Source organism: Drosophila serrata, unplaced genomic scaffold (assembly GCF_035046125.1).
Source record: "Drosophila serrata isolate PLE 108 unplaced genomic scaffold, ASM3504612v1 contig_382, whole genome shotgun sequence".
NCBI lineage: Eukaryota > Metazoa > Arthropoda > Insecta > Diptera > Drosophilidae > Drosophila > Drosophila serrata.
In genome coordinates this window covers 6,502,666-6,527,483 of record NW_028257280.1, presented here as the reverse complement: position 1 = coordinate 6,527,483, position 24,818 = coordinate 6,502,666, and the positions used below count along the sequence as shown (strand labels likewise).

At 40.5% G+C, this 24,818-nt stretch overlaps 1 protein-coding gene and 1 long non-coding RNA gene across 2 annotated transcripts; both read right to left on the bottom strand.

Annotated features, from left to right (window-relative positions):
• Positions 1-907: 907 nt before the first annotated feature.
• Positions 908-2,101, bottom strand: LOC147642594 (uncharacterized). The gene is made up of 2 exons (XR_015273415.1): positions 1,625-2,101; positions 908-1,309 (listed from the first exon to the last, which is right to left on the bottom strand). It is a non-coding gene; the product is annotated as an uncharacterized LOC147642594 (long non-coding RNA).
• Positions 2,102-2,826: 725 nt separating this feature from the next.
• LOC110186144 (uncharacterized) lies at positions 2,827-24,472 on the bottom strand. The gene is made up of 2 exons (XM_020955194.2): positions 24,389-24,472; positions 2,827-8,478 (listed from the first exon to the last, which is right to left on the bottom strand). The coding sequence occupies exon 2, from the start codon at positions 7,157-7,159 to the stop codon at positions 4,709-4,711; it is 2,451 nt and encodes an 816-aa protein (XP_020810853.2). The 5' UTR covers positions 7,160-8,478; positions 24,389-24,472; the 3' UTR covers positions 2,827-4,708.
• Positions 24,473-24,818: the final 346 nt, after the last annotated feature.

Below are 24,818 nucleotides of genomic sequence, written 5' to 3'. Positions count from 1 at the left end.
TTAAATCATTTTGATTATGCTGTTAGATGTTCTAGTGCCCCATCAGCGATAACGAGACAAGGCTGATAAGGTCCGTCATATATTTGCATATTATAATGTGGCCTGACTTTGACTAAGTCTGCAGACCCAATGTGCCCGCCCAGTAGTAGTTTCGTGAAAAACAAAGCACTCCACATGGCACGACTGCAGCTGTCATAAATACATCCCACCTGGCTTCGCGGAAAGCGGCGATCCCAAAATTGAACATAACATAAATTCAGAGCCATATCAGACCCAGACCCGAGACACCCGTGTTGATTCTGGCCGCTCAAGGGTGTGCAGCAGAGTCATTGCACCCGGGGACCATTCAAGTTCACATGCAAATTGGATAAATCCGAAAACGCTTAGATTTATGACACAAAACAGGCCGCATCGGTGCTTGATTGATATTTAATTCTTGTCGAACACCTATAACTTCCGTGAGGTTCATTGACACAGCGTTTAGATTATCATCCCATCAGTTGTTAGTTTTCCATTCGCCGCACTGACGTGTCATATTGGCAGATTGGGATTTGTGAGGGGAAAAAAACAGCAATATGTCGCAGTCGAAAAATTTTTATTTCCTCTTGCCTAATCGACAAATTTGCTTAAGATGACAGCAGCTTGTCCGCCCACACCATATACATACTCTGCTCCTCACCTGATTTTCGACAGTTCTTAGCGTTTAAATCCAATTTATTCGTTTCTTATTTGCACAGCCAGAGAACTTGTGCTGTGTGAAAAACAAAGAAGGAAACATAGGAAAACGTCGAAATCTGTGCCTCTGTGCCAACCAACTGCCAAAATTTGTTCTAATGACTTTTGGCATTCTTTTTATTATTATTCCTCTCTGTTTTCTTACTCAGCCAGTTTTGCGATTCAAAAATGGTTTTTTAATGTTTTTTAATTTTTATTTAATTATGCAGCTATTCAAATTAATATTTTTATGGCTTCGCACCACGGAAGCAAGTTGACATATTCGGTAATGTTTGGTGGGCTTAACCCCAGATGAAGTGAAATTAGTTGATTTAACGAGCGTGCTTATTTTTAGCACAAATGTAGAAACTGTTTATTTAATTTATGCAATATTGGCTGGAGAGCTTTTAATTTCAATTAGTGTGTTGGTTCTGTCGAGTATTTCGAGAGCTCTTCTATTCGCTTCTCATCAATTCAAGTCAAGGGCCCTCCTCGGCGCTTCTCAATTATCTTACCTAAGCGACTAGTTTAGTGGATGTAAGAGCGAGGGTTATGAGTTTCAGGTTTCGTGTTTCACACAAGAAAGACCGTGTGCCTAATTAAATTGAGAAAAAAAAGCTATGTATAGATGTATGCTAATTCAATCTGCGATATTTTAGTCAATTTGTTCACACCGCTGTCAGTCAGGGCGTTTAAAACTGGATATTCTATTTCCGGACCGCAATTGGCAAACAACAGAAGACTTTTTTATGCCGTATGATGTGTAGAAATGTCAGAGGCCCCACCGGGGCATATTAAACGCACCACAGAGTGTGAGAGACGCACAGTGAATCATAAAATAAATAAATAAGTGCGACGCTCTCGGTGACCGATTTGCTGGGGGACAGCGACGCATCCGCTAGATACTCACTTGGTCTCGGCTTCGGTTTCTGTCTCCGCTTCTGGTTCGCTTTTGATTTTGACTCTGTTTATGTGCCACATTTTTCTGCTGAAATACCAAACAAACGTTCCGTTGTCATCTTCGTCGCATTGCTGCAAAAATTAGCGTTTCTATATGGAATACCAGTCGCACTTATCACATGTCCAAACCGATGTCTTGTCTTGGTGGACTTGCCCGCGCCGGGAGTGAGTGTGAGTCAGGTGTTGAGGTAAGCCTTTAGCTCTTTGATATTTGCACCCGGTGCCAAATGATTAGTCACATAACCCCCTCTCGGCCTGCAACGCCTATGCCACCGGGCCAAATCCCCTAATGCCGGCCAAATTGGTTCGGTTTTGACCAAGTATTTGATCTTAGTGGTTTTGGGTTCTAAGTAGCAAACCCGTACTCGTACCAATCACCGACTTCCATATACAGAGACATCTTGACACCTTCATGCCGCTACTCTCTCTCTCTCTACCCTGCAATGTGACAAGCGAATGGGTTATGCACAGAAAGAAATAAGCCCTCAGAAAATAGGAAAGAAAGGTTGAATAAGAGTCTAGGTTGCTAGAAATAAATATATATCATGCAACTGAATATTAAATATTTAAGCTGTCAGAATTACACATTAAAGTGCAATGAGTATATAACACATTATTCTTAAATGCATATTTACTAATTTCAAACAAGATATAACAGCCTTTCCAAAGAGATTAGAATGAAATATATATACTTCTTATCTATAGTTTTATGATGATATTTATTCTTATAGATTTCCCTCTGTGTAAAATCTACTGAGCTTGTACCATTCGGTTCCACTTTGAAATGAAACACGCGTTTGCCACAATCAGCACAATATGTATAAATACAACAAAAACTGAGTGTAATATTTTTTCTGTCGATTCGTTTCATTTCGTTTCGGTTTATGAATCAATTAATACGGGCATGGCCTGAATGAAATGCTGAACTTGCGCTGGTTAAGTGTTTGTTCGTGTTCTAGGGCTCTTGGCGGGGAAGTTGGCAGCAGGTTGGATCGATAAATTCACTCAACAACTTTTTGCGAATGCTGTGGAAAATGGCATAGAGAACTCTTTGGGCCAACCTCGGTGTGAGATCGGCGTGGGTAAATTTGAAACGCTTTCGGGCACCCAATTGAACTGCCCCCATGAGGAACGGAGAAAAAGTCGTGATAATTAATTCTTTTAAGACACATAATCTTTTATTTGAATAGTTTCTTGCTCTTTTCGTGTGGTTTGTTGTGTGTGTGGTTTCGTTTTCGAATTTATTAGCAGCACAGCTAGAAAATACCGGATTAGACTTGCAGTAGCCACCGCCAATGGGGCTGTTAATTTATTCAATATATATAGTATGTTTGCTGCATTTTCGGTTTTGTATTTTAATTTTACTTCTTTTCTTCACATTCATCAGTTTCAGATTAAAAGCTAATTTGTCACATTGAACTTGGTTTTTTGGTTTTACATTTGCCTTGCGTTTACATCGAATGGTTTTAGCGAATGACAGTTGAGTAAGTTTTGAGAAAATATCACTATTTAGTAAAGGTATAATGTATACATATATAATATATAAGCATGTAAAAGTGTGTCTGTATATATATACGGTATAACTATTAATACATGTTTTAAGTTATTTTTAATGCATTTCGAAATTACATTCTTTCGCCCGCCTGCCTTGCTCGACATCACAATAATTGGTTTTGAAATATTCTCTTTTTTCTTTGTCCAACCGACCGACACACATGCACACATATTTATAGATATTTCCTATGCACACGCTCTATATAAAATATAAACTTTAGAAATATAAATTCGAGGTTGGTTTTGTATGGTGTGTGTGTGGTGTGCGTGGTGTGTGTGGTGTGTGTATCTGTGCAGCGGGGCAAATCAAAGCGGAGCGCTGAGGAGAACCTATACGGTATAAAGCTTTCTGGCCCGAAGCGGTCAGGAGGGGACAAATGCCAGGGCCACTTCAACCATACCAGGTATGCACAATCCATTATCCATTATGCATGAGCCGGTGGTATGATGGCTCTGACTTTTGACCTATTCCCGCTGTCCATCTTGCACTTTAAATTATATCTAATGAGGTATTTAGCTGCACGCAATGCCCAGGGTTCTACGAAAGCGAATTGACTTTAATGGTTAACTAACTGCTGGCTGGCTGACTGACTGGCAGACTGACCAACTGACTTACTGACCAATTTTCCAATGGCCGCTGCACTGGCTAACGCTTTTCAATATGAAAATGCGACCTTGAGGGGCCATTTTGGAAGATGGTCGGCTCGAAAAGCACTGCGCGGCACTAGGTGCTCGATTTAAGACTTTGGGACTACTCGGCTACTTAGGCGCTAAAATACGAATACGCATATGCTTTGCACACTTACTTAATTAATTAATTAACTTATCAATTGAATGTATTTGCTGCGTCTCTTCTCGGTTAGCCAGAATGTTTTGGAGTTAAAGCTTTTCGGTGTTTTTGTGTGTGTCTCTAATAACTAGGCTCGTATCGTGGTAATGCCTTAAAAATAAATAATAAATTAGCTGTGGATAACTGTGCTGTCTGAGTTGAGTTGAATTGGATTGAATTGGACTTTCTCTATAAAAACATTAAATGTTCATATGCTTTGTTGCTTAGGTACATTGATTCCATCTCGACTTGGCTTGGCTTGGTTCCACATTACAGTTTGATATCCACCCTAAGAATATTATAATCGTCCCTCTGTTTGTTTGTTAATTTGACTTGTACACAGTTGTTGCTATTTGCTTTGTATGCTCTAAAGGTACATTTTGTTTGTTTTGTTTTTAGTGTGTTTTTCTCAGTGTTTTTTATGTTTATAGTTTAGCTTAGTTATCTTTTAAGTTAAAGCATCTCAAACTTGTGAGTCTGACTTTCTTTTGTTTTTGGCATGAGAAGCTTCTGGGACAGCTCAAATTCGAACTTGTCTTTGCTAATTGCTACACTTACAAATTACGAATACTGTTCTTAGAATTCTTCAGCAAGCGAGTTTAGTGTGTGTCCTCTTACTTAATAAATATTTAAACATTAAGTCCTCTTAGCTTAGACCTCTGTGGGCAAGCTCTGGCTCTGGCAGCCCGCCTGCAGCTTCTTGGAGCCGCGGAAGAACATGTCGAAGAGCCGGCCCCGCCGGTTCTGGAACTTGTGAGGCGTCGTGGGTGTGATGGCGATATGCTCCACGATGGTGATGCCCCGCTGCAACTTGGGTCGCTGCGGCCTTGACGGCGGCGGCGGCGTGGGTGTCGCAGTATGAGGTGGCGGCGGTGGTGTTGGAGGTGGCAGCTCATCGGAGTCCGCCGATCCACGGGTGGCACCAAAGTTGATGATGGTGCTGCAGCTGCTGTTGGGCCGCAGGGTTAGGGTGGTGTGCACCGGCACCTGGCTGACCAGCGAGCTCTGGGGCGTCAGATATCGGCAGCTATTGCTGCTGTACTGCGACAATTTGCTGCTATTCCGCTGCAACTGTGCTCCTCCACTTCCGCCGGAAGCAGCTGGAGCTCCGCCGTTGGTCTTCACACTGCTGCTGCAGTGCCTCTGCAGACCTGCCGACTTGTCCAGGCCAAACAGGCGCTTCACACCGCGCCTCACCCTCTTATTCCGGTAGGCGAAGATGAAGGGCGAGCTGAGGTTGGCCAGCAGGATCATGAAGATGGCCAGCTGCGAGGAGCCGCCAAAGTTAGCTGCCATCAGGCGCGACTGCAGCAGGACTAGCAGGCCGAAGGGCAGGTAGGAGACCACGAACATGACCACCACCAGGATGCTGATCCGAGCAGCCCGCGACTCCTCGCGGTACTTGAACAGCGAGCTGGCGTTGCTCAGCCGGTGACGCAGGGAGCTCATGTAGCTGAGCGCCTTTGGGGAGGCGTGGATGGCGGGAATCTGGAGGGCGTGGCCCTGTTGTCCTTGTTGGTGGCGGGGCGAGCTGAAGTGGGGGTGATGCTGCTGCTGATGGTGCTGCAGCGAGTGCTGCTGATGTTGCATGTGCTGTTGCTGCGACTGCTGCTGCTGCTGACGCTGGGCATGACCCAGGAGATGGGGTGAGCCGCTCTCATCGCCCAGCGACTCCTGTCGCAGCTCCGTGTACTTGTGCAGGTTGGGTGAGCTGTGCACCTGACGGATACCTTGCAGGCGGTGGGCCTCCCGCAGATCCTGCGAGGAGGTGCCCAGCAAAGGCAGCTGGCGAGCGGAATAGTTCCGCTTGATCTCACCACTAGCCGTTTGCAGGGTCAGCAGGATGTTCTGGTTACGATCCGACAGGGTGTGCTCCTGCACGGGCATCAGCTGGACACCGGCAATACTCTCCGCATCCGCATCCGAACCGCCATCATCTGAGATTGTGGGCAGCAGAACCTTGGCCGCCGAGTCGCGACGCAGGCAGCTGGGGGAACTGCGAGGCTGCTGGCGCTGATCGATCTGCATTTGCAGGCCACCGAGTCCAATGCCGAGGCCCACGGTGCTGTTGCCGCCATGCGAACTCGCCGAGGATATGGAGTGCCGGTGGACGCACAAACTGTTGGAGAACTGATTGGTTTGAGCCGCCTGCTGCCCAGCGGTGAGGTTCAAGGCGCTCTGCAGTAGAGGCGAGGATCCATTCTGGCGCATGCGCAACCCATTGCCGCGAGCCTCACTAAAGATCCGCCAGTACATTCCACACACGAAGCCAAAGGGCAGCAAGATGATCACGATAAAGTACACACTGGCATAGACTACACCAAAGATATTGCTGGAGGTGCTAATGTTGAAGTAAGTGGTTGCCAATCGCCTTTGCCGACTCAGCACGGTGTCCGCCTCAAAGTCCAGCACGCGGAGGAAGGATAGGGCCCCGAAGAGCATACCAACCAGCCAGGTGAGGGCTATGAAGATCCAAGTCTTCACCCCCGAAATCCGACTGTGGTAACGCAGGGGATCGGTGACGGCACACCAGGTGTCACCCACCACGAGGAGCACAGCCAGGGCTCCCAGAGCCGCTGTCATATCTATGGACCAGCAGCGAAGCTCCACCGGTGGCAGAACTGGGGCCGAGGTGGGAGTGCTCTCGAAGGCAGCGGAGAGATTCTCCTCATGGGTTTCCGTCTCCGTGATGACAACACCACCATCCCGACGCTCATCGATGGTTAGCTCCCGGCAGTAGCTGCCGGTGCAATTGATGAAATCCACCGTATCGCTGCCGTCGCTGATGTTGCGTCGCACCACCACGGCATCCTGCTCGACGACGTGGCCATTACGCCTGACGGTGACCTGGTGGTTTCCCGGCTTCGAGACATACTCAAGGGATTCTGCCGGCACTGTGTGACCCGCAGACTTGGAGGGCAGGCCCAGGAAGAGAGTGGGGGCAAGGATGCAGCATCCAATGAGATTGATGGCCAGCAGATTGATCGTGAAACGATTGGCGGTGGTGCGCAGGCCGGGAGTGATCCAGAAGGCACACAGCGCCAGGAGATTGATCAGGAACGAGACGAGCAGCAGGGCCAGGATCAGGAGGTCTATGGCCATTCTTCAGGCTTTACACATCACTTCACAGTTTCACAGTCACTTAGGCGCTTTTATGTTTTTGCTTTTTTGCTAGCGCTTTTTTGGGTTTTTGGTTTTCTGCCTTTTGGCTTTGCTTATGACACAAATTTCACTCGGTGTATCCGCTGTCTCTCGTTTGCAGCCAATTTCGGTTTTTGATATTTGTTTTCTGTGTTTTTTATTTGTAATTTCTGATTTATCTGTGCGGCGGCTTGTTTCTTGCGAACGCTTGCTAATTTACGTGCGACGAGATTGATGTGTGTAAAAAACAATTTCTTTTTTAGCTGTCAAGCAGTTGCTTTTTTCTCACTCGCTTCGATTCGCGTTTCTTCCGAGTTTTGGGTCTCTTGTTTTATATTTTCCGCCGTGTATCACGCGCTGCGATCGGACAAGCACGATCTTCACTCCGAAGCGTTCCAAGCACAACTGTCGGGAGCGAGCGCCCCAACGCCTCCAAATATACTCTACCGCTCGAGGGAGCGAGATGGAGCAACGCCAGCGGTTCTCAAAGCGAGTGCAAAGAGCGCTGCGAGAGCCACGAGAGCAGACGAGAGCCAACAGCGAACGATGTTGCTGCTCGCAGTGATTGTTGCTGCTGCTGCTGTTGCTGCTGTTGGAGTGTCGCGTCGCGTTGCTGCTGTGATTTGCAATTCCCACGCTCCGACTTTGAAATTATGCTGCTGCAAATTGCGATCGTTCTCTGTTGCCAGACGGTCTTTATCAGTTGTTGCTGTTGCTGTTGCTGTTACAATTTATGTTGCCAATGTTGTTGCTGCAACAGTTGCTGCTGTCGCTTGCTGCTGCAATTGTTGCTGCCAAAAACAAATTGTTTCTTGCTTCTACTGCAGTTGTCTGCTGATTTAGTTGTTGCTATTGTTAATACTACAATTGTTGCAAATGTTTCAGTGCGGCGTAATTGTTGCTGTTGTGCTGTAATTGTTGCTAGTTTAGTTGCTGTTGCTTTGGTTGCTCCCCAGATTTAGTTGCTGCTTCTAAAGATGTTGCTGCGACTACTGACTGCTGTTGGTGTTGTCCTAGTTCGGCGGCAGCAAATTATATAATCTTTGTTGTATTTTTTTTACAACTCTGTTGCTTTTTACTTTTTTCTTGGCGTTTCACTTTTGCTCTGTATTACATCACAGCAAGCTCTCAATGTTTTTTTGTAACTCGATTTTTTCCGCTTAATTTCCAGTAAATTTTACTCTTCTTTCTTCGGGCTTCTGTACAATTTCCAATGTGCAACAGCGGCCGCGTCGCTCTATTTTCTTGACCATTAAAATTGCATTTTTATGGGGCGCCACCTGCAATACACAGAGAGAAAGAGAGATTGAGAAATGAGAGGGAGAAAATGAGAATCGTTGAGGGAGATAAGGCATTCGTATAATTATTGTTTTGATTGTGAAATTAAAAGCAAATACAAACTGGACCGCGATGAGACGGCACATTCGCTTAGAGCCCCCGAAACTCGTTCGACAATGAGTCAGAAAAAGTAATGGTTTCGTTTACTTTTTAAAATGGCACGCTCCTGCTATGCATATAATGGGCTGGGAACGCGTTATCGGTAGTTCAGTGATAAGGCACAAATCCAGTTATTTCACCAAGAAACTGGCCACCAGCGCCTGTCATAGATACCACTTATAGGCAATTACTGAACGAACCCCGAACCCAATAGAACCGCACCCCCACTCATCATCATCATCATCATCGCACGCTTGGCTCCCATGAAGCCCCCTTGATTATAACTGTTTTTTTTAACTACGCATTATAACCCCTCCAAAACCCAAAGTCGGTACACAAAATCCAACGATCAGGCGCTTACAACATGACCGGAGAATCGACTTTAATGAGCTCATCGCGAATTCTCTTCGGCATCTATCTAACTATCTATCCAAAAGTCAAAAGCACGTAGAAAAACGATTAGATATTATATGAAGTTGAGGCTTTATTTTTAGAACATTATATATATTATAAAATAATTAAATAAGTGCGAAAAATATATTATTATAACCCTTAGACATAGCTTCAGTATCGCAAGATAGCTTAATGAATTAAAATATTATTGTAAAGACATTTAACAAATACTTTGGGTAGGTTTAAAGAACAAATATTACAAATCTGATATCTTAAGGTAGTTGATTTTTAGTATTTTAGTATTCTCTAATTTTTCTCACTGCATTTCATCATAATCCAAATTCTATGGAAAACACGAGTAGCATCGTTTTTCGTGAACACGCGACCGGAGGCAGAGAAAAATCAACATTTTCTTCTGTCGTTTTTATTTTTTCGCGTCAGGCCTGAGAGGCATTTGCATGCCCTACTTTTGTGCCCAGAGATATCTATATATTTTTTATATATTAATAGCTGGGATGCTCACCAACGAGTCGTGAAAATGCCAGAAGATGCGAAATGAATGATTGCCGATAAAGAATGGCGCATTTAATTGCTGATTTGCCCGCAGAATCAACTCGGGAGGTGAATTATTATTGCGATTATCGCCAGAGGATTTATGAAATTTAATTATGCAATGCTTTTATTAAAATTTAATTATAGACTGCCGGCTGAGTTCTTTGTCTTTATTGTGAGGTATATAATTCCATTATTTCAAGTGCTTTTTAAAGATTAGAGTAAACTGATTTTTCTAATTATACTTGAAAGCTATATTTAAAGCGCTTTGTCTCGATAATTGCATTAATTATGGTGACCCAGAATTTGCGTAGATTTTGTTTATTGCTTTTTTCTTGGTTCAGTTTTAGTTCAAAAATTCTATAGAGAATTGTTTTAGAATTTCTTTTAAACCAATACCCTACCAAAGTACACATCCGCCCCCTAATTTCCTCGTTCAAAGCTCGATCAATGTCCGCCAGCCATCGATCATGTGGCAATATGATCCCCAAGCGCCAAACTATCAGCCAGAAAAGCGATCCATCCATCTATCTGCGGCGTGTGACGCTGAGTCAATAAAGAGCCTAACTAATTCATATTTGCTTTGGTCCGATCTAAAGATCTCTCGCTGTAGACATTATCTATGGCATTTTAAAGTGTGAAAGCGATCTTTTAGCGGCATTTAAGGGGTGTGAATTTCACGCTCGTTTTAACGCCTCACCAGCCGGTTCATGATGATAATATGAGTTGGAAGGGAATCCGAATCAAAATCAAATGAAAATTCAAATTCAAATTGATATCAAGGTGGAATTCGCATTTCCCAAGCGACTATCTGTGGACGGAAGCGAGGCTTTGTTAGTTTCTTTGATTATTTATTGATAGTGAAACACAAAAGGCAATTCGCACTTGATCAAATACGAGTGCAACTGTTGATAATACCCATATGGACACTGGGCACCGGCACCGATTGTTCGTATGCTCGAGATTCGAATTTAAAGGGAAACGCAGTAGAATTCACTTTGTTCTCAAAGTGAGAGCTTCCGTTCGCGTGCAGACTCTCTGATTCTAAGAATTTGATTTATTTCACGAGGTAGACAATATACACAAGATCTGACAGTGCAGATCAAAGTCATTTCGCCGTTCAGGCATGATTTATTTCTATATATAATCCTAAAATTTGTTTATTTGTTAATTTAATTGTGCATGTGCACTAAACTACTCTTAAATGGATTTAATTTTTGATTTTTATACTCTTGCTAGGTATTATACGGATACTAAGAAACTTGTAAATCAGTGAAGAAGTTATTTCCGACACTATAATTCATATATATTATTGATCAGAATCAAGAGCTGAATCGATCTAGCTATGTCCGGTTGAGAAATAAAATTGTTCAAGTTTTTCAAAATTTTCAAATTTTTATAAGGGGTTACATTGTTAAAATTGTCCAAATTTGGTAAAAAATTGAATTTTTTTTAAATTTTAAATTGAGTATGCAGATTTATTATCTTAATAAAAACTAGCAAAGGAGTGATTTCCGAATCAAAATTAATGCATTTTTGACTTAGTTATGAGTATTTTAAATTTTTATTTGTCAAAAGAATTGTCATCTGAAAATATTGATAAATATAGCAAATATTTTTTCCCTTTCAGCCTTGAATCTGAAATAACTACATCATGTTTATTTAATTTATATGATATATTAAATTTATAAATTCTCTTAAATGCCTTCAATGTCATATGAACAATTTTTACAACCAAAATAATTTACAAGCCTATCATTTTGTTTTTCAGTGCAAGCTGTCCTTGTATATGAATTGAGAACAAGAACTTTACGGTTCTTAAAAACTTAATATATTATTCATAATTTTTAATATTCTGTGTTAATTTTCTGTTTATTTGTTAGTCAAGATTATATATATATTATTTGCTTATATTTCTTAAGTTGGCCCTATTTTAAACATTAATTGAAAGAGACAAGTACATTGCAAGTACTTGTTTTCTATTCTGTTCGAATATCCATGTTTCTGAGTATCTGAGTATTTGAACTCTTGAGCTGGGAACGCATTTTTGCACCGGCTGGAGAATTTGCTCATTTTGAATGACTCGGCAGGAATCCGAAGCCACTGAAATAAACTGGAGGTGGCATGAGTAAACGGGGCGTTAGAACGATATTCTGAAATAAAAATCAACGGAGAACAAAGTGCCTGCGGAATATAAATGTTTATGCCCCAGGCCCAGGGAGCGGAGTTATTCACTCCAACTGACCAACTGTTGGGATCTGGAGGCTGGAGGCTGGAGGCTGGTCTGGCGACCATCGTTGGGGGACTCACAGGGCACGTGATCTGGATTGATCGAAAAACAACATGAATAACACTTGGCCAGAGATAAAGACGAATCCGAGTGATTCCCAGGCCAGCACAAAGAAGTGATCGGAGTGAGCCAGTCTATGTTAAAGCCGGTTTTTCACACCGCTTTTAAACAGCTTTTGTCTCTCAACTTGCTGACTCTCAACTCGTCTGATTGTGACGTCACAGTTTGACGTTCACTGGCCGCATCTCGAAACAAATTCAAAATATACATATATTTATATTTAAATAAAGTTTTTGCCCTCAGTTACGGACTGCAACCCTCCACTCCCCTCCTCAGATCGTTCACGTGTTTTATCGGCGAAATTAAAGCACTTAAGCCCCATAAATAAAATGCATAAAAATGATATTTAACCCATATTGGTTGTCAAGTCGATAATTTCTTATATCCGCACCGAAATAGGTGTGATTTTCTACAGAGAATTTCGATTTGGATTGCTTCATATATGAATATGTACATCAACAATTAGTACAAAGAGTATTGAATAATTTTACATGTATTGGTAAACAATTAACAATTTTTCACCAATCTGTTATTATTATTCGTTTTCTTTTTCATGGGGGGCGCCTACACGTGTGCGTTCATTTCCATTTAAATCCCAAAAATGGACTACTTTTACGATAGGGACAGGCCCTGACTGCGGCAAAAAGCCATTAATTTACCCGACCATATGCAGTCGAATCGAATGGTTTTGGTCATCATGATGTCGCATGTCCTTGGGCCGGGCAGAAAGCCCATCAAGTCTGGCTAATGATAAGTTGTTGTACTGTTGCCTGGGACTCATCGAAGTCAGTTGATTGCATTGCCCGATTGGAGGGAAATTATCTCGAACCAATTTGTGTGTGTGTTGTTGAGCCTACGAGGCTTTTTTGGGCAAGGTAAAGGCCTGATAAGAACCTGAATATTTTAAAGGGGATTTTAAGCTTTAAAATGCAAGGCAATGGAATGCATTTTACAAAATTCCTAAATGCTAACTATTAGCTTTGTATGATAACAATTATTCAAACAAACAGTTCAAAGATTTACAGCTTTCCCATTCCCTTAAAGAAATTCCTAAACACTGACCGCATCAACTTCCGATATTTTTGCTAGCTTACTCAACCTGATGATCGCTTTTCTGGCACATTTTGAAATAAAAGCATTAGCTATTTTTACACATACTTATTTATTATTTGAGTAGAGACTGATTTCCGCAATAATAGGGCCGGTCAAAGGCGCTAATTTGCCTTGCTCGCACTTAGCCAAAGTTTTGAGTGACTGCCACCTGCCCCTCACCCGGTAAGTAGACAGTTTTATAATAAGTTTTAGCCCTGGTAAGTCTGCTAATTGACGCCGGGCGGAACCACACCCCTTTTCGCGAGCAGGAACAGGTGAGCCACAAAGTGACGGCATGACGAATCCCCTTAAATGTATAATATATATTGTATAATGCAGAAATATGGACTGTTTCCGTTACATGATAAGATTACGTTCCCGGGCAAACAGTTTTGATTGACAATCAGGGGGAGTTGAGTTGAGTTGAGCCCGGCTTCGGCTTTGGGAAATCCAATTCAATTAGCTCCGACCAGCAGCTTGTGCTTTCCCCGAACTGATGCGATTATGCCAATATATATCGGACCGGGGCACTACTACATAGTGTGCGTATATAGATATTCGCTTTCTTTTATCCGCTTATAATTGAATCAAATGCGGCAAAGGGAATGGTAAAAGCGAAAGCAAAAAAGTAAATATTGCCACAACTTTTTATCTCAGGGATGTAACTTTGTTGGCGACTACAGATTTTCCTCCACACCACCTACACTGGATTTTCCGGCTTCGCCGAGAGCTTACCCTGTATTCCACAGATAAAGTTTCCGCCACAAAATAAAAACTGGGTTTCCATAACAAATTGAAGTTGCACTCAAAGCGATTTGCGGTGAACTTTTCATGTTAATTTATCTCCCTCTCTCTGTGACCATATTGATATATTATTTTTGCGGTCGCGAAATGCAAATTGTGTCTCGTGTCAGTCAAAAAAATATATTTATAAAAACACACTCACACTCCCAATCTCTTTATTCTAGTAGGAAACTTTTCCATTAACTCGTTAACTCTCTGTGTAACAACAATAGGCCGGCAACATGACAATGACAAAACAAAAATAAAAAATATATGGGGGGAATACAGAAAACAAGTTAACATCATTTTCTCCGTTGTTGTCGTCTGGCTGTCATCCATTCCGCGCCTGAGCGGGTGACGTTTTTTTCCAATCCAATGGAAAAAACTGATACTCGTACTGCGAAAAATATAAGCAGAATACAAAAAAATGGCAGTAGTGAAGTCCACACAAATTAAATATGCAAATGCTGAAATAGTCGCGTGTGGTTAATTCGACGCGACTGCGTCGAGGGAGTCTGGCTTTATATTCAAAATAGCCATTAACTTGGCTGACAGCTGGGCTAACTGCGCAGCGTAACGGTTTAAATGCTTGGCTAATCTTGACCTCGAATCGAAAGCGTTTGTCCGATGTCAAATCAAGTGCAGAATTCAATCCGTATCGATAACACAGCAGCCAGAGCCAGCCATCAGCATCCAGAACAAAGACCAGACAAATTGCGTTCAATTCAATTAAAAAGTTATGATTCAAAAGGGGGATGGTCAGTGCATTTTGTTGAAAATAAAAGAAGATGCTCTTGTGAAAAATGGGAACACTGAACAAAATATATAAGAATTTGGAATGGAATCAGAAATCAATAATAATAATAAGCTCAAAATATTCGCATTCTTTGAATTTAAAAAACTCATAACTAAGCCTAAAATGCATTAATTTTACTTTGGAAAGTGTTCCAGTGTTAGTTTTTGTTAGGTTAATAAATCTGCATACTCCATTAAAGATTTAAAAAATTAAAATTTTTGCCAATTTTTGACAATTTTAATGATGTAACCCCTTATAAAAATTTGAAAAAATTTCACAAATTTATATTTTGTCCTGACATAGCTAGATCGATTCGGCTTTCGATGCTGATTAAGAATATATATAATTTATAGGGTCGGAAATGACTCCTTCACTGCTTTACAAGCTTCGGACTAAATTTGTAACACCCTTTCAAGGATATAAGTACTGAAATATTAAAGTATGATAACAAACTTTCATCAGAAGATTACATACTCTTCTTTCAGTGTTCCTAGTACAAATTGCGGTGGGAAACCCCCTAAGAAACCGCCCCTTATCGTGACCTCCAGCGATGCTTGGCTCCAACTAATATAATCAATTACCAAGTTGTAGCAGTCGACAGCATAATTAGTTAACTTGCCCCGGCTACTCTCAATTACAGCTTGTAAACTTCAACTTGAACACCAGCTCCAGGGCTAAACCGAAACCGAAAGGTGGGAACTGCAGCCTCCAAAGCTGGCCAAGCTGTCAGCATTAATAACCACATTGTGGATGGGTCCTAACCCTTTGCATGGCCTCTATTCCACAGATTATATGTACCACAGATATGCAATACGGATACGGATCCGATTATTCCATGACGCTGTCAGTCCGATGTTATATAGAGTGCGACTCATGTGGACACGAATTTGTGGAAAAGCTGGGACAGTTCAATGCACTTGGTGCATTGTAGTCACATTTCAGATTCAGAGACACTCGAACATCAAATTACACGACAAAAAGTTCATCAAAATGAAGCTACAGGGCGACCTCAATAGTGTGTACATACAGTGCAAAGAATAATCGAGAACAATTGTTTAGAAATTAAAATATATATTTTAAAGAACAAGCTTTACTTTTAGGTGATTTATCTATTTAAACATCAGGTATATTAAATATTCTAATGTATAAAAAACTAAAACTAACTCTCCGAAAGTTCACTGTTGGGTTCAAATGGCAAATGGACTCATCATATGACCGAGGCCCACGGCTATGACCACTATATTAACTATAGTCCCTGGGCCATCAAGCGCTTGTCTTGTCCTGGTTCTTGTCCTCGTCCGCTTTTATTTCGGCTTCGTCCTGGCTGTTGACATTTCAGTGGTCCTCGAACTTAAATTGAGTTTTGAGGTTTGCCTTTGTCACACAACTTAATGGATGATGGGGCCCCAAACTAATTGGCAGTTTTGTTTGTCTTATCATGACCCAATTCTTTCGAAAATGCGAGGTCAACCGGCCATCGAGAATGAGGCCTACATTTTCCAACAATTTCCATCGTTTTGACATGCCTGTTTTTCCCCAGCGGAGAGGCGTATTTGGGTCTCATTGATAATTTATTGAGAAACAAATGTGGGAAATTCAACTCGAAATAGTTTCCCTCGAATTCGTGTTTGGCCTTAGCCGAGACCCGCGACCATGTCATAAAATCGCCATGATTGACACCTTTTGCGTACTGAACGCAAACAACGAAGCGGAAAATGGCATTTCATATTTCTAGTCTTCATGCAAATGTGTCGAAATCGAAAAGAGTTATTGAACGTTAATTATAAATTCCAATACCATCAATATGTGCGGAAACTAACGAAATCCGTCCTTGCCACTCATCGGAGGCGGTTCACCTTAGATAAGACGAGTTCTTCGGTTCACGTGGCTCCCATTTTATCGTATTCAAATTTCCATTAGTTATAGTTTGATTGATGAACTCGAGGGGCGGTGAAAGAAAATTTCTCGGAAATTCATAACAAACATACCAGGCTTTTTTCTTATTTTATTTAATTCTCTTAAGCCTAAAATTTAAATGCTAATTTGTTTAACATTTCTTATGCCTGAATTTATAATACATAAAACCACATGATTAATGACTATGGTGTATTTCTGGAAAATTTTTAAACTCTTTTGGCAACATTGTGAAATATTGTAAGCTTCTTTTTTTTGCCTTCTGCCAAAGAATCTTTTACACATCTTATCTGGTTTTTATCGCAATCAGGTTTTGTATCTGGTCACGCAGCAGATAAGTATCTCTTTCTATGTGCCAGCATCGCGCCAAAGATACATTACATTATGAATCGGCGTTTAAGGAAAGAATCTTTTGCCATAGGCAGTTCTAAGAAGTGGAAATTTTCAGGTAAAAAACATTGAATAAAAGTAATAGTTATCTAGCAAAGTATATGGATTCCCCCAGTGACTTTCCATCATAAAGTAAAATTACTTTATAGAGACAGTCGTAAACCCACAAACCCGAATATTGTCAGCTGCCAGTCACCTTGGATCAGTCGGCAAACTGATACCCAAAAGGCAGACAGTAATTTGTCGTTCAGTGCATTTGACTTGGCTGATTGCCTTATCTAGATACCAGCGATTCAAAAGCTTATCAAGGCAAGTGATAAAGTCAGTATCAGTCAGTCAAAAGGGCCTGTAAAATAACGAACTTTAAGCAAATATTTGCCATCCTCTATTTGGTTGCTACTTGTCTAGGCGGAGGCTTTTTGGGGTTTCCTCCCTTCACCAAATCCACAGAGCCACGCACCCCCCACAATGACCTACATGTTGGGGAGCGGAGATTAAAATCCGAGTGTTATCGGAGACTAAGGAACAGCCGACTCATTCAAAAGCCCCTTATCTGGTATCCGAGAATGCGAGTAGGGGGGCGTGGCCTGCGAAGTCATTAATTAAACTTATAATTGTTACACTTGAATAAAGCCCACTTGAGAAGAGGTGAGGGCCCACCTGTCCATGGGTTTTGAGGATTGTTTTTTTGTTTTTTTTTTTGTACTTTTTGTTTTTAATTAAACCTCATTTACATTAACGAGTATGTTCGGCTAACCGAACCGTTTAGTTTTATTGGCCTAAATAATATCGTTGGGCTTAACGCACAAGCGGCACGCTAGGCCGTCCACCTCGTCCTCCCTGTTCGGTAATAAATATGTATTTACACTAGGGCACAGCTGGCAGTCTTTTGTGGAACGAAGCTCATACAAAAGGGTACACAGAGAGAATTTATCAGAACTGCAGTCATAATATATAGATTATAATCCTTAACATTACGATGGTATATTAATATTTTCTTCATATACTCTACTTCTGTTTAAAGATCTCAAGAAATGTATAAGAGTCCCTTAATAATCACAGAATTAATAATATTATTTTCTGTGCATACACAAAAATATATATATTTAAACCAGCAAGCACAACTTAATCGGTCTGGGTAAACAGTTTAACAAAAAGTATGTCTATATTTTATGATTTTATAATTGCTCGGCCTGCAGTTGGTACGACCTCTTGGCGGTTTTACCTCAGCCTATTAATAGCGGGCCCCCTCTCTCGATTCCATCGAATGGTTAGGAAAAAAACCAGCACCACCTCAAGGCCATCGTGTGGCGTAAATCTTGGATGGAAATTGTGTAAAGAAAAGCCCCAGCCAGATAAGCAGTTCAATGCTCTACGAGCAGTTCTTCTCTGTCATTTCAGATGAGAAATCGTGGCATAATACAAGTATTTTTCTCCCCGTCTTTTTTTTCCTCAGAAAGTCAGTCATTACACTTGCAAATGGATTTCATAATAATTGACACCGATACCAGGGATTGGTCGTATAAATTACATATTCAAAGTGTCCCAATGGCCAGTTGGCTGGAAAATGCAATTGCTATATGAATTGCAATATTGTTAATGAACATTAATTGCAACTAAGTCAATAAAAACTTGTCATTGGCTAAATGTTCTGTTAATGACCGAACATATGGGCCAAGAGCTTGCGTGTCACAAGCAAAGTTCTTGGTGCTAAATAAATATATATAGAAAGCTATAAATCTATCAAATTTTATAAATTTATTAGTTTATTAATAATAGTATGGAGAAATTCTTCCACAGAACTAATTTTAATTAATATTCTTGACTTAATTTATTGATGTGTCTGAAAGTGTACAAATATTTATATTAAAAATATTTCTTTAACTTGCAATATATTTCTTTGTAGCCAAACTATGTACCATTTCAATAAAAATCTTATACTTTATAAAGCCAAAAATAAGAGCTGAACTTGATAGGTCGTTAGTGAGTTAAACTTGTTTGCCGGTTAACTGGTTGTACTTGCTTTTATTTATAGTTTTGGGGGTTCAAGTTGCGGCATCGTTAAGCCAAAGTTGCTTGGCTTACCGACACGTGCGCTCTTGCACTTTGCTTGCAACAAACCATTAAAACCTTAACTTTGTGGTGGCAAAGTCACTAGCGTGCTGCAAACAAAATAAAAAAAAAAATGGAGAAAAAATCGAAAATACATAATAATTGGCATAATTACGAACGCTGGTTAATGTAATCGCTTTTTGCGGTTGCCAGCGAATGGCGTTTCTAATGAAAGTTGGGAGTTCATTGAACCTGGTTCTAAGCAAACTATTTGCCAATGCGGCTTCAGGTTGCCTCAGGCGGAGGCTCCCCTGCCACTCCCCTGTGCCACTGATAATTGCAGTGCTGCGGTCATAAAGTGCAATCGTGTTGAAAATTGTAAGGTTGCAAAAAAATACTAGATACCATAGAAAACAAAAGGTATTTAACGGAACTGTCTCGGGTGTGTTGATACCGCACTTTGACCCCTGACGTAGGTAGCCGCTTCTAGGTAATGCCCCTCGGTCAATAATAATCGATATGGGTCCAACACCATGCATATTCATAGTCCCAACTTTTCTAATGGTCCCTAATGGGTGCTATTTGTCCCGGATATTGGCAAGGCGGACCCACCAGAAGGTTCCATAGAACCTATTATTGGTTATCCACATATTAAATAGTTCGTTTTGTGTAATTGGAAATGACGGGTGAAAATGAAGTGCAAAACAGTGAACCTAGTTCAATAAATAGTTAAAGAATTAAACTAAAAAATTCTTGAATTACTCCGCGGAAAATGTAATTTAGTTACCACTAAGGAGAAGCTAATAAGTATGGAATTTACAAGACTTGCTTTTATAGTTGAACTATATATGCTATTTACAATTTAAAATATAATTATATACAAGTCAAAAGAAAATTGATAACCGATTAAAAACCAATAGCTTTAAAGTAATTAATTAAACATTTAACATGTCATTGTTTGAGAGACATTCTCTTCAAAAATTCCTTTAAATTAAAAGACCCTTTCCATTTGAGTAAATTCTTAAATTCTTTTAAAAAGAAATCAAATTTAAAACGCATTAGTCCAAATCCTCAGTGCTAAAACGAGTCAAAGTCTCCAATTACTTGAATTCAACCGAATTATTCACTTCAATTGTTTTGAAACTTTTGTTTTCGCTTACTTATTTATTTTGTTCTTTGGGTTGTTTTCTTTCTTTTTTTTTGGGTGCAAATGGTACGTGCCAAAGCATATCACAAGGGACTTTATATTTCATATTTTTCAATGAAAAACAAATTATATAAAATGCTGAACTGCCAGCGAACCGAAGAGCGCTGAATATCAAATGGCTTTTCATTTCGCCGAACAAGTGTTTGCATTGTAAATGAACAAAATGCGAACAATTGCTGACCGCTGGGCAGTCAGGCCCACCGATAAAGTTAACACCTTTAAGCCAGAACCCACAAAAAAAAAGGCAAAAGGAAAATGAACATGAAGAAGCAAAAAAAAGTTGATGAAGAAAAAACAATTCGCAGACAAGATAATCGAACAATTTTGCAAACACGAGTTCCGTCAGTCAACTGACACTTTTTCGTGTCCCACTCGAAAGGGGGAAGAACCGAAAAAAAGAGGGCCATGTGGCCTGGTGAAAATCGATATGACATGAAGGAGAACCCATGACCAGGGACAGTTGGCCACCGAAAACATCCGCATCCGAGTGCGAGAGCGAGTGCGAGTCCGCATCCCAAAAACCGCGTGATAGACGAGGCCAACTTTGACATGGTCCCAAGTGTACTACAGGTGACCAGTGCCAATTTACTTGGCCATGATTAGAAAGTGACCATCCGTGGCTTATCTCGAGATAAATTCGGCCACAGGCCCAGCGATATGGGCAAGTGCACGAAAACGTGAGTAGAGTTTCTTTGCCGCCTCATTGCCTGTTGGCAGGCGGCCAGAAGAACAAAAACCAAATTTATTTTTCTAATGAATGAACGAACAAACGTATATACATATATATATATACGTACACAGGGGCTGTGTGTCTGAATGAATTCCGTGGCAGCGGAAATATTGCCTACGCACAGCTTGACTTAATAAGCAGACGCACCACACGGCGTATACGTAATTTTTTCGTATATTGAAAAAGTTCCGCACGATGCGTTTGCACACTCAACCTCCTTCGTTTATTTTGTTGTAAATCCAAAAATAAACCAAAAAAGTGACGTCTATATTTCGAATTGTAATTTATAGACAACGTTAAACAGAGGAAAATTTGTTAAGTTTATATATACTTTTAGAGGAATATTTATATAATATTATAGATGATGGGAAATAGTTCTTTTAGCGATAAAGTTTGGTGGAAATAAATAAATTTTACTTAAAATAAGATTTCTGGTAGTCTTAATAGTATTTAGTGAATCATAAGACTATAATTTAAATAAATTTAATACTGCAGGTTAACTAGATTAAAGTCTATAGGTTTCATTTGAATTTATATTTATATATATACAATAATAATGGGTAACAGTAGCGTTTGTTGTATTTAAATTCAAGAAAAAATAACACATGTTACTTTAAGAAACCAGATACTTTCCTAACACCCTGCTTAGGGTTACACATTCACTTTGAAAAGCGAATAAAAATTTAACATGGAATTTATGATGAAGAACGACTTTCTGGTAGCCCATTCCCGTTGACCTATTTCCCAGGTCGTATTTCCCCATTTTCCGTTTCCCAAAAATGAACACAAATGTGGATAAGTGTGTTGGCCTAACCATAAAGCAAAATATACAAGGAAAAAAAAGAAAGATATTACCCATATATATTGTGTGCGTACTAAAACGTCTCTATAGCTATAGCCACAACATTTTGTTTATCGAACAAACACATAGCGTCATTTGGCCCGGAGACTTCAATAGCTGTCTCTGTGTTCTCTGTGCGACGCATGATTAGCAATTTCAAAAAGTTGACACTCAGCTGACGCATGAGCTTCGACGCTCCCTCCCCCTTTTTCCCTTTTCCATTTTTCCATTTCAGTTTTTCCATATCTATAACCATTGATTGGAAAAGCAATTAGAACTGAAGCCATTCAAGGCAGCACGGCAAAAGCAAACAGGATTTTTGCTTGAAGGGAGGAAGCGGGATTAAAGTATAAGATTTATGTGCTGGCCAGCCAGCTTGGCCATCAAAATTTATGGCAATGAAAATAAACAATTTTCGCTCTCGAGCGAAAATAAATGGTGAGGAAGTGTTAAGTAGCATATAACTAAGCGCTTAATATATGTACATATGGCGATGTGTAAGGCATGTGGCAGTGAGAGCAGCAATCTTGATGGCTGATACCGCCTCCTCCTCCTCCACCTCCTCCTCGTTCCGTGCTCCTCCGATTGCGGTTGGCTTCAAGTGGCTCGGGTTTATGGCACCTCGGTCCAAGCATTTGGCCGGCACATTAATATATCATCATAAACAGAGTCCAGCTACGAAATAGGAGCCATCAGCGTCTCCAGTTCTCAGCTGAAGTGAAGCGAAGTCCAGAGAACTGCAGTGCACTAAGAGCGAATTGCCATAAAATGTGCAAGCTGAGCGAAAAGATTGCACTTCACAAAACACAATTGTTCTTCTGACATTTATGGGCCGCCGGGGGAGTGTCTATATCTGCGGACTATTACGGGTACATAGAGTAGAGACGACTGGCCTTTGATAAGCAGCGAGCCACTTAGTCATCATCCTCGAAGACGCAATCGGAAGAGACTCTATCGCGCATAACCCACTTTAAATCATGGGGAAATTGACCGCATATATTGTATAGAAAGAAATTCCATTTTATTCTTTGACAGATCAATCTGTCATCGACAGAATGACGGTATTTCCAGGAACATTAAATTCTGCTCCTGATTCCTTTCTACTAAATCTATCTAACTTCAAGAAAACGAAAGTTTCGGCTCAACTTGAACCTAAGGAAGTGAATTCCCCGGTGGCCAGCCATAATTCCTTATTAGCTGTGCGACCTTTGGCACTCACTCCACTCTGAACAAGAGCACTTCTATCAATTACTTAGCCACTGTAGTTCCTCAAACCCTCGAAATCACAATCTGCCGCCTGGCAACTGGCTAAGGAATTCGCGAAAGTCTCACGGAAAGCGTTCGGCTTGAGAGCAAAAGATGTTTGGCGTGTTTAGCCATTTAAACCGAGAAGTCTCCCATTGGGGGGGCACTCGACAATAGTGCTTATTTAAGAGGCGGAAGGGGCACAATAAATAAGCTTGAGTGCTCGATGGCATCTCCAGAGTCTGGCAGGGCAATAATAATAGTGCTTTGGCATAAAGGGAAACCTTCAATCAGTCAATAATACATATTTATATAAGCCTCTCCACAATGCCGAGTTTGCCGGCATTCTGGCAAAGATGTATGGGAGTGTGTGTATGTGGAAAGTTGATTATTACATCAGAGAGTGCTAATCAAAAGTTGCAATTCCAGCCGAAACAATGAGCCTTGTGTAACTTTTTCGGACTCAGCTGTCGGGAGAAATTCATAAAATTTCGAAAGCAATAGATTCCTTTTGTGCGCCATGTGCACGTGCCCCCAAAATAACTACGATTTCCAACAAACTCACACACACAAACTCGGAAAATACACACAAGTGATGTGTGTGTGTGTGTGGGGAAAACTGATTGAAATTTGGGGGGAGAACAAAGCTGGAAGCTGTTATTTTAGCACTGACTGCCAGGATATTCGAGCTACGCCGAAGGCCAAAAACTCTTTCACTGAGACTAGAAGAAGTTCCTAAGAGATGTAACAATTGAATAAACTGTTACAAAACAATTTAATAAAATAGTTAAATGAAAGATTATATTGAAAAAGAAATAAAACAAGGCTTTTTTAAATAATATTCTACTTTGAAAATCTTATTACATTCAATGAAAAATGTAACAAAACTTCAATATAAACAGAAGTAAGACAACACCTTTAATATTTATTTTAAGTCTCAGTAAAACCCTTTCAAGGTAAGAAATTCACTTGAAAATTCAAATATAAATAAACAATTTTTACAGAAACAAAACACAGAAGATGTTGAATTACTTAGCAGTCGTTATGATGTATTCAAGAGAGTATAAAATAGCTTATATATTTATTATATACTCATACTAACAACCTATGAATAATTTAACTTCCCCAGGCTTCTGTGATAGTAAATTCATATATTCCCTTATTGCCAATGTGAATTAAGGACTTCTCTCGAAGATTGCATTTGAAATGAAATATTCATTGAAATATTTTCAGTCTCTATTATTCTCTCAACAACAATATGTATAATATTTTAAATAAATGGCTTCCTCTCTGATCAACTATACCCTTTACTCTATTACCAAATTTAGAGTATTGGCTTTTGGCCTGATTACGTTATACAGAACCTACTATTTTGCTTTCCCAATGGGAAATGCGGGCAATTGCTTACCCTTCTGGCCTTGTGTGCCTCCTCAATGAAATTAGGGGATGGCAACAACAATGCGGCTATGTCCTTGACATTGCGGCAGGCAAACTGCAAAATAAACAGGAAAATAACAATTTAGTATGCAGCCCGGGGAAATGGTATTATGGATAGGAAAAATATGGAAAACATGTCAGTGTCTTGTGCCTGCTCTTGACTTATTAACATTTAATAGAATCCGGGCGAAGGTAGGCAAATAACAATAAACAATCATTTGCTAAATATATGTGTCAATAAAAGGGGGGAGTAGCTTCATTGTCAGTTCCAGCTGTAATGCATATTAAATATATATATTTATGGGGGGCGTGGCCAGACCTAACTCAATATTTCTATAGTCAGAGCCGGACACGTAACGAAGGTCGAAAGGCAGAAAAGGCCGGGTCTTTAGGCGCTGCTT

What these genes read in the sequence shown, in the direction of transcription:
- LOC110186144 (XM_020955194.2), bottom strand. Translation starts at nt 7,159, where the DNA reads ATGGCCATAGACCTCCTGATCCTGGCCCTGCTGCTCGTCTCGTTCCTG.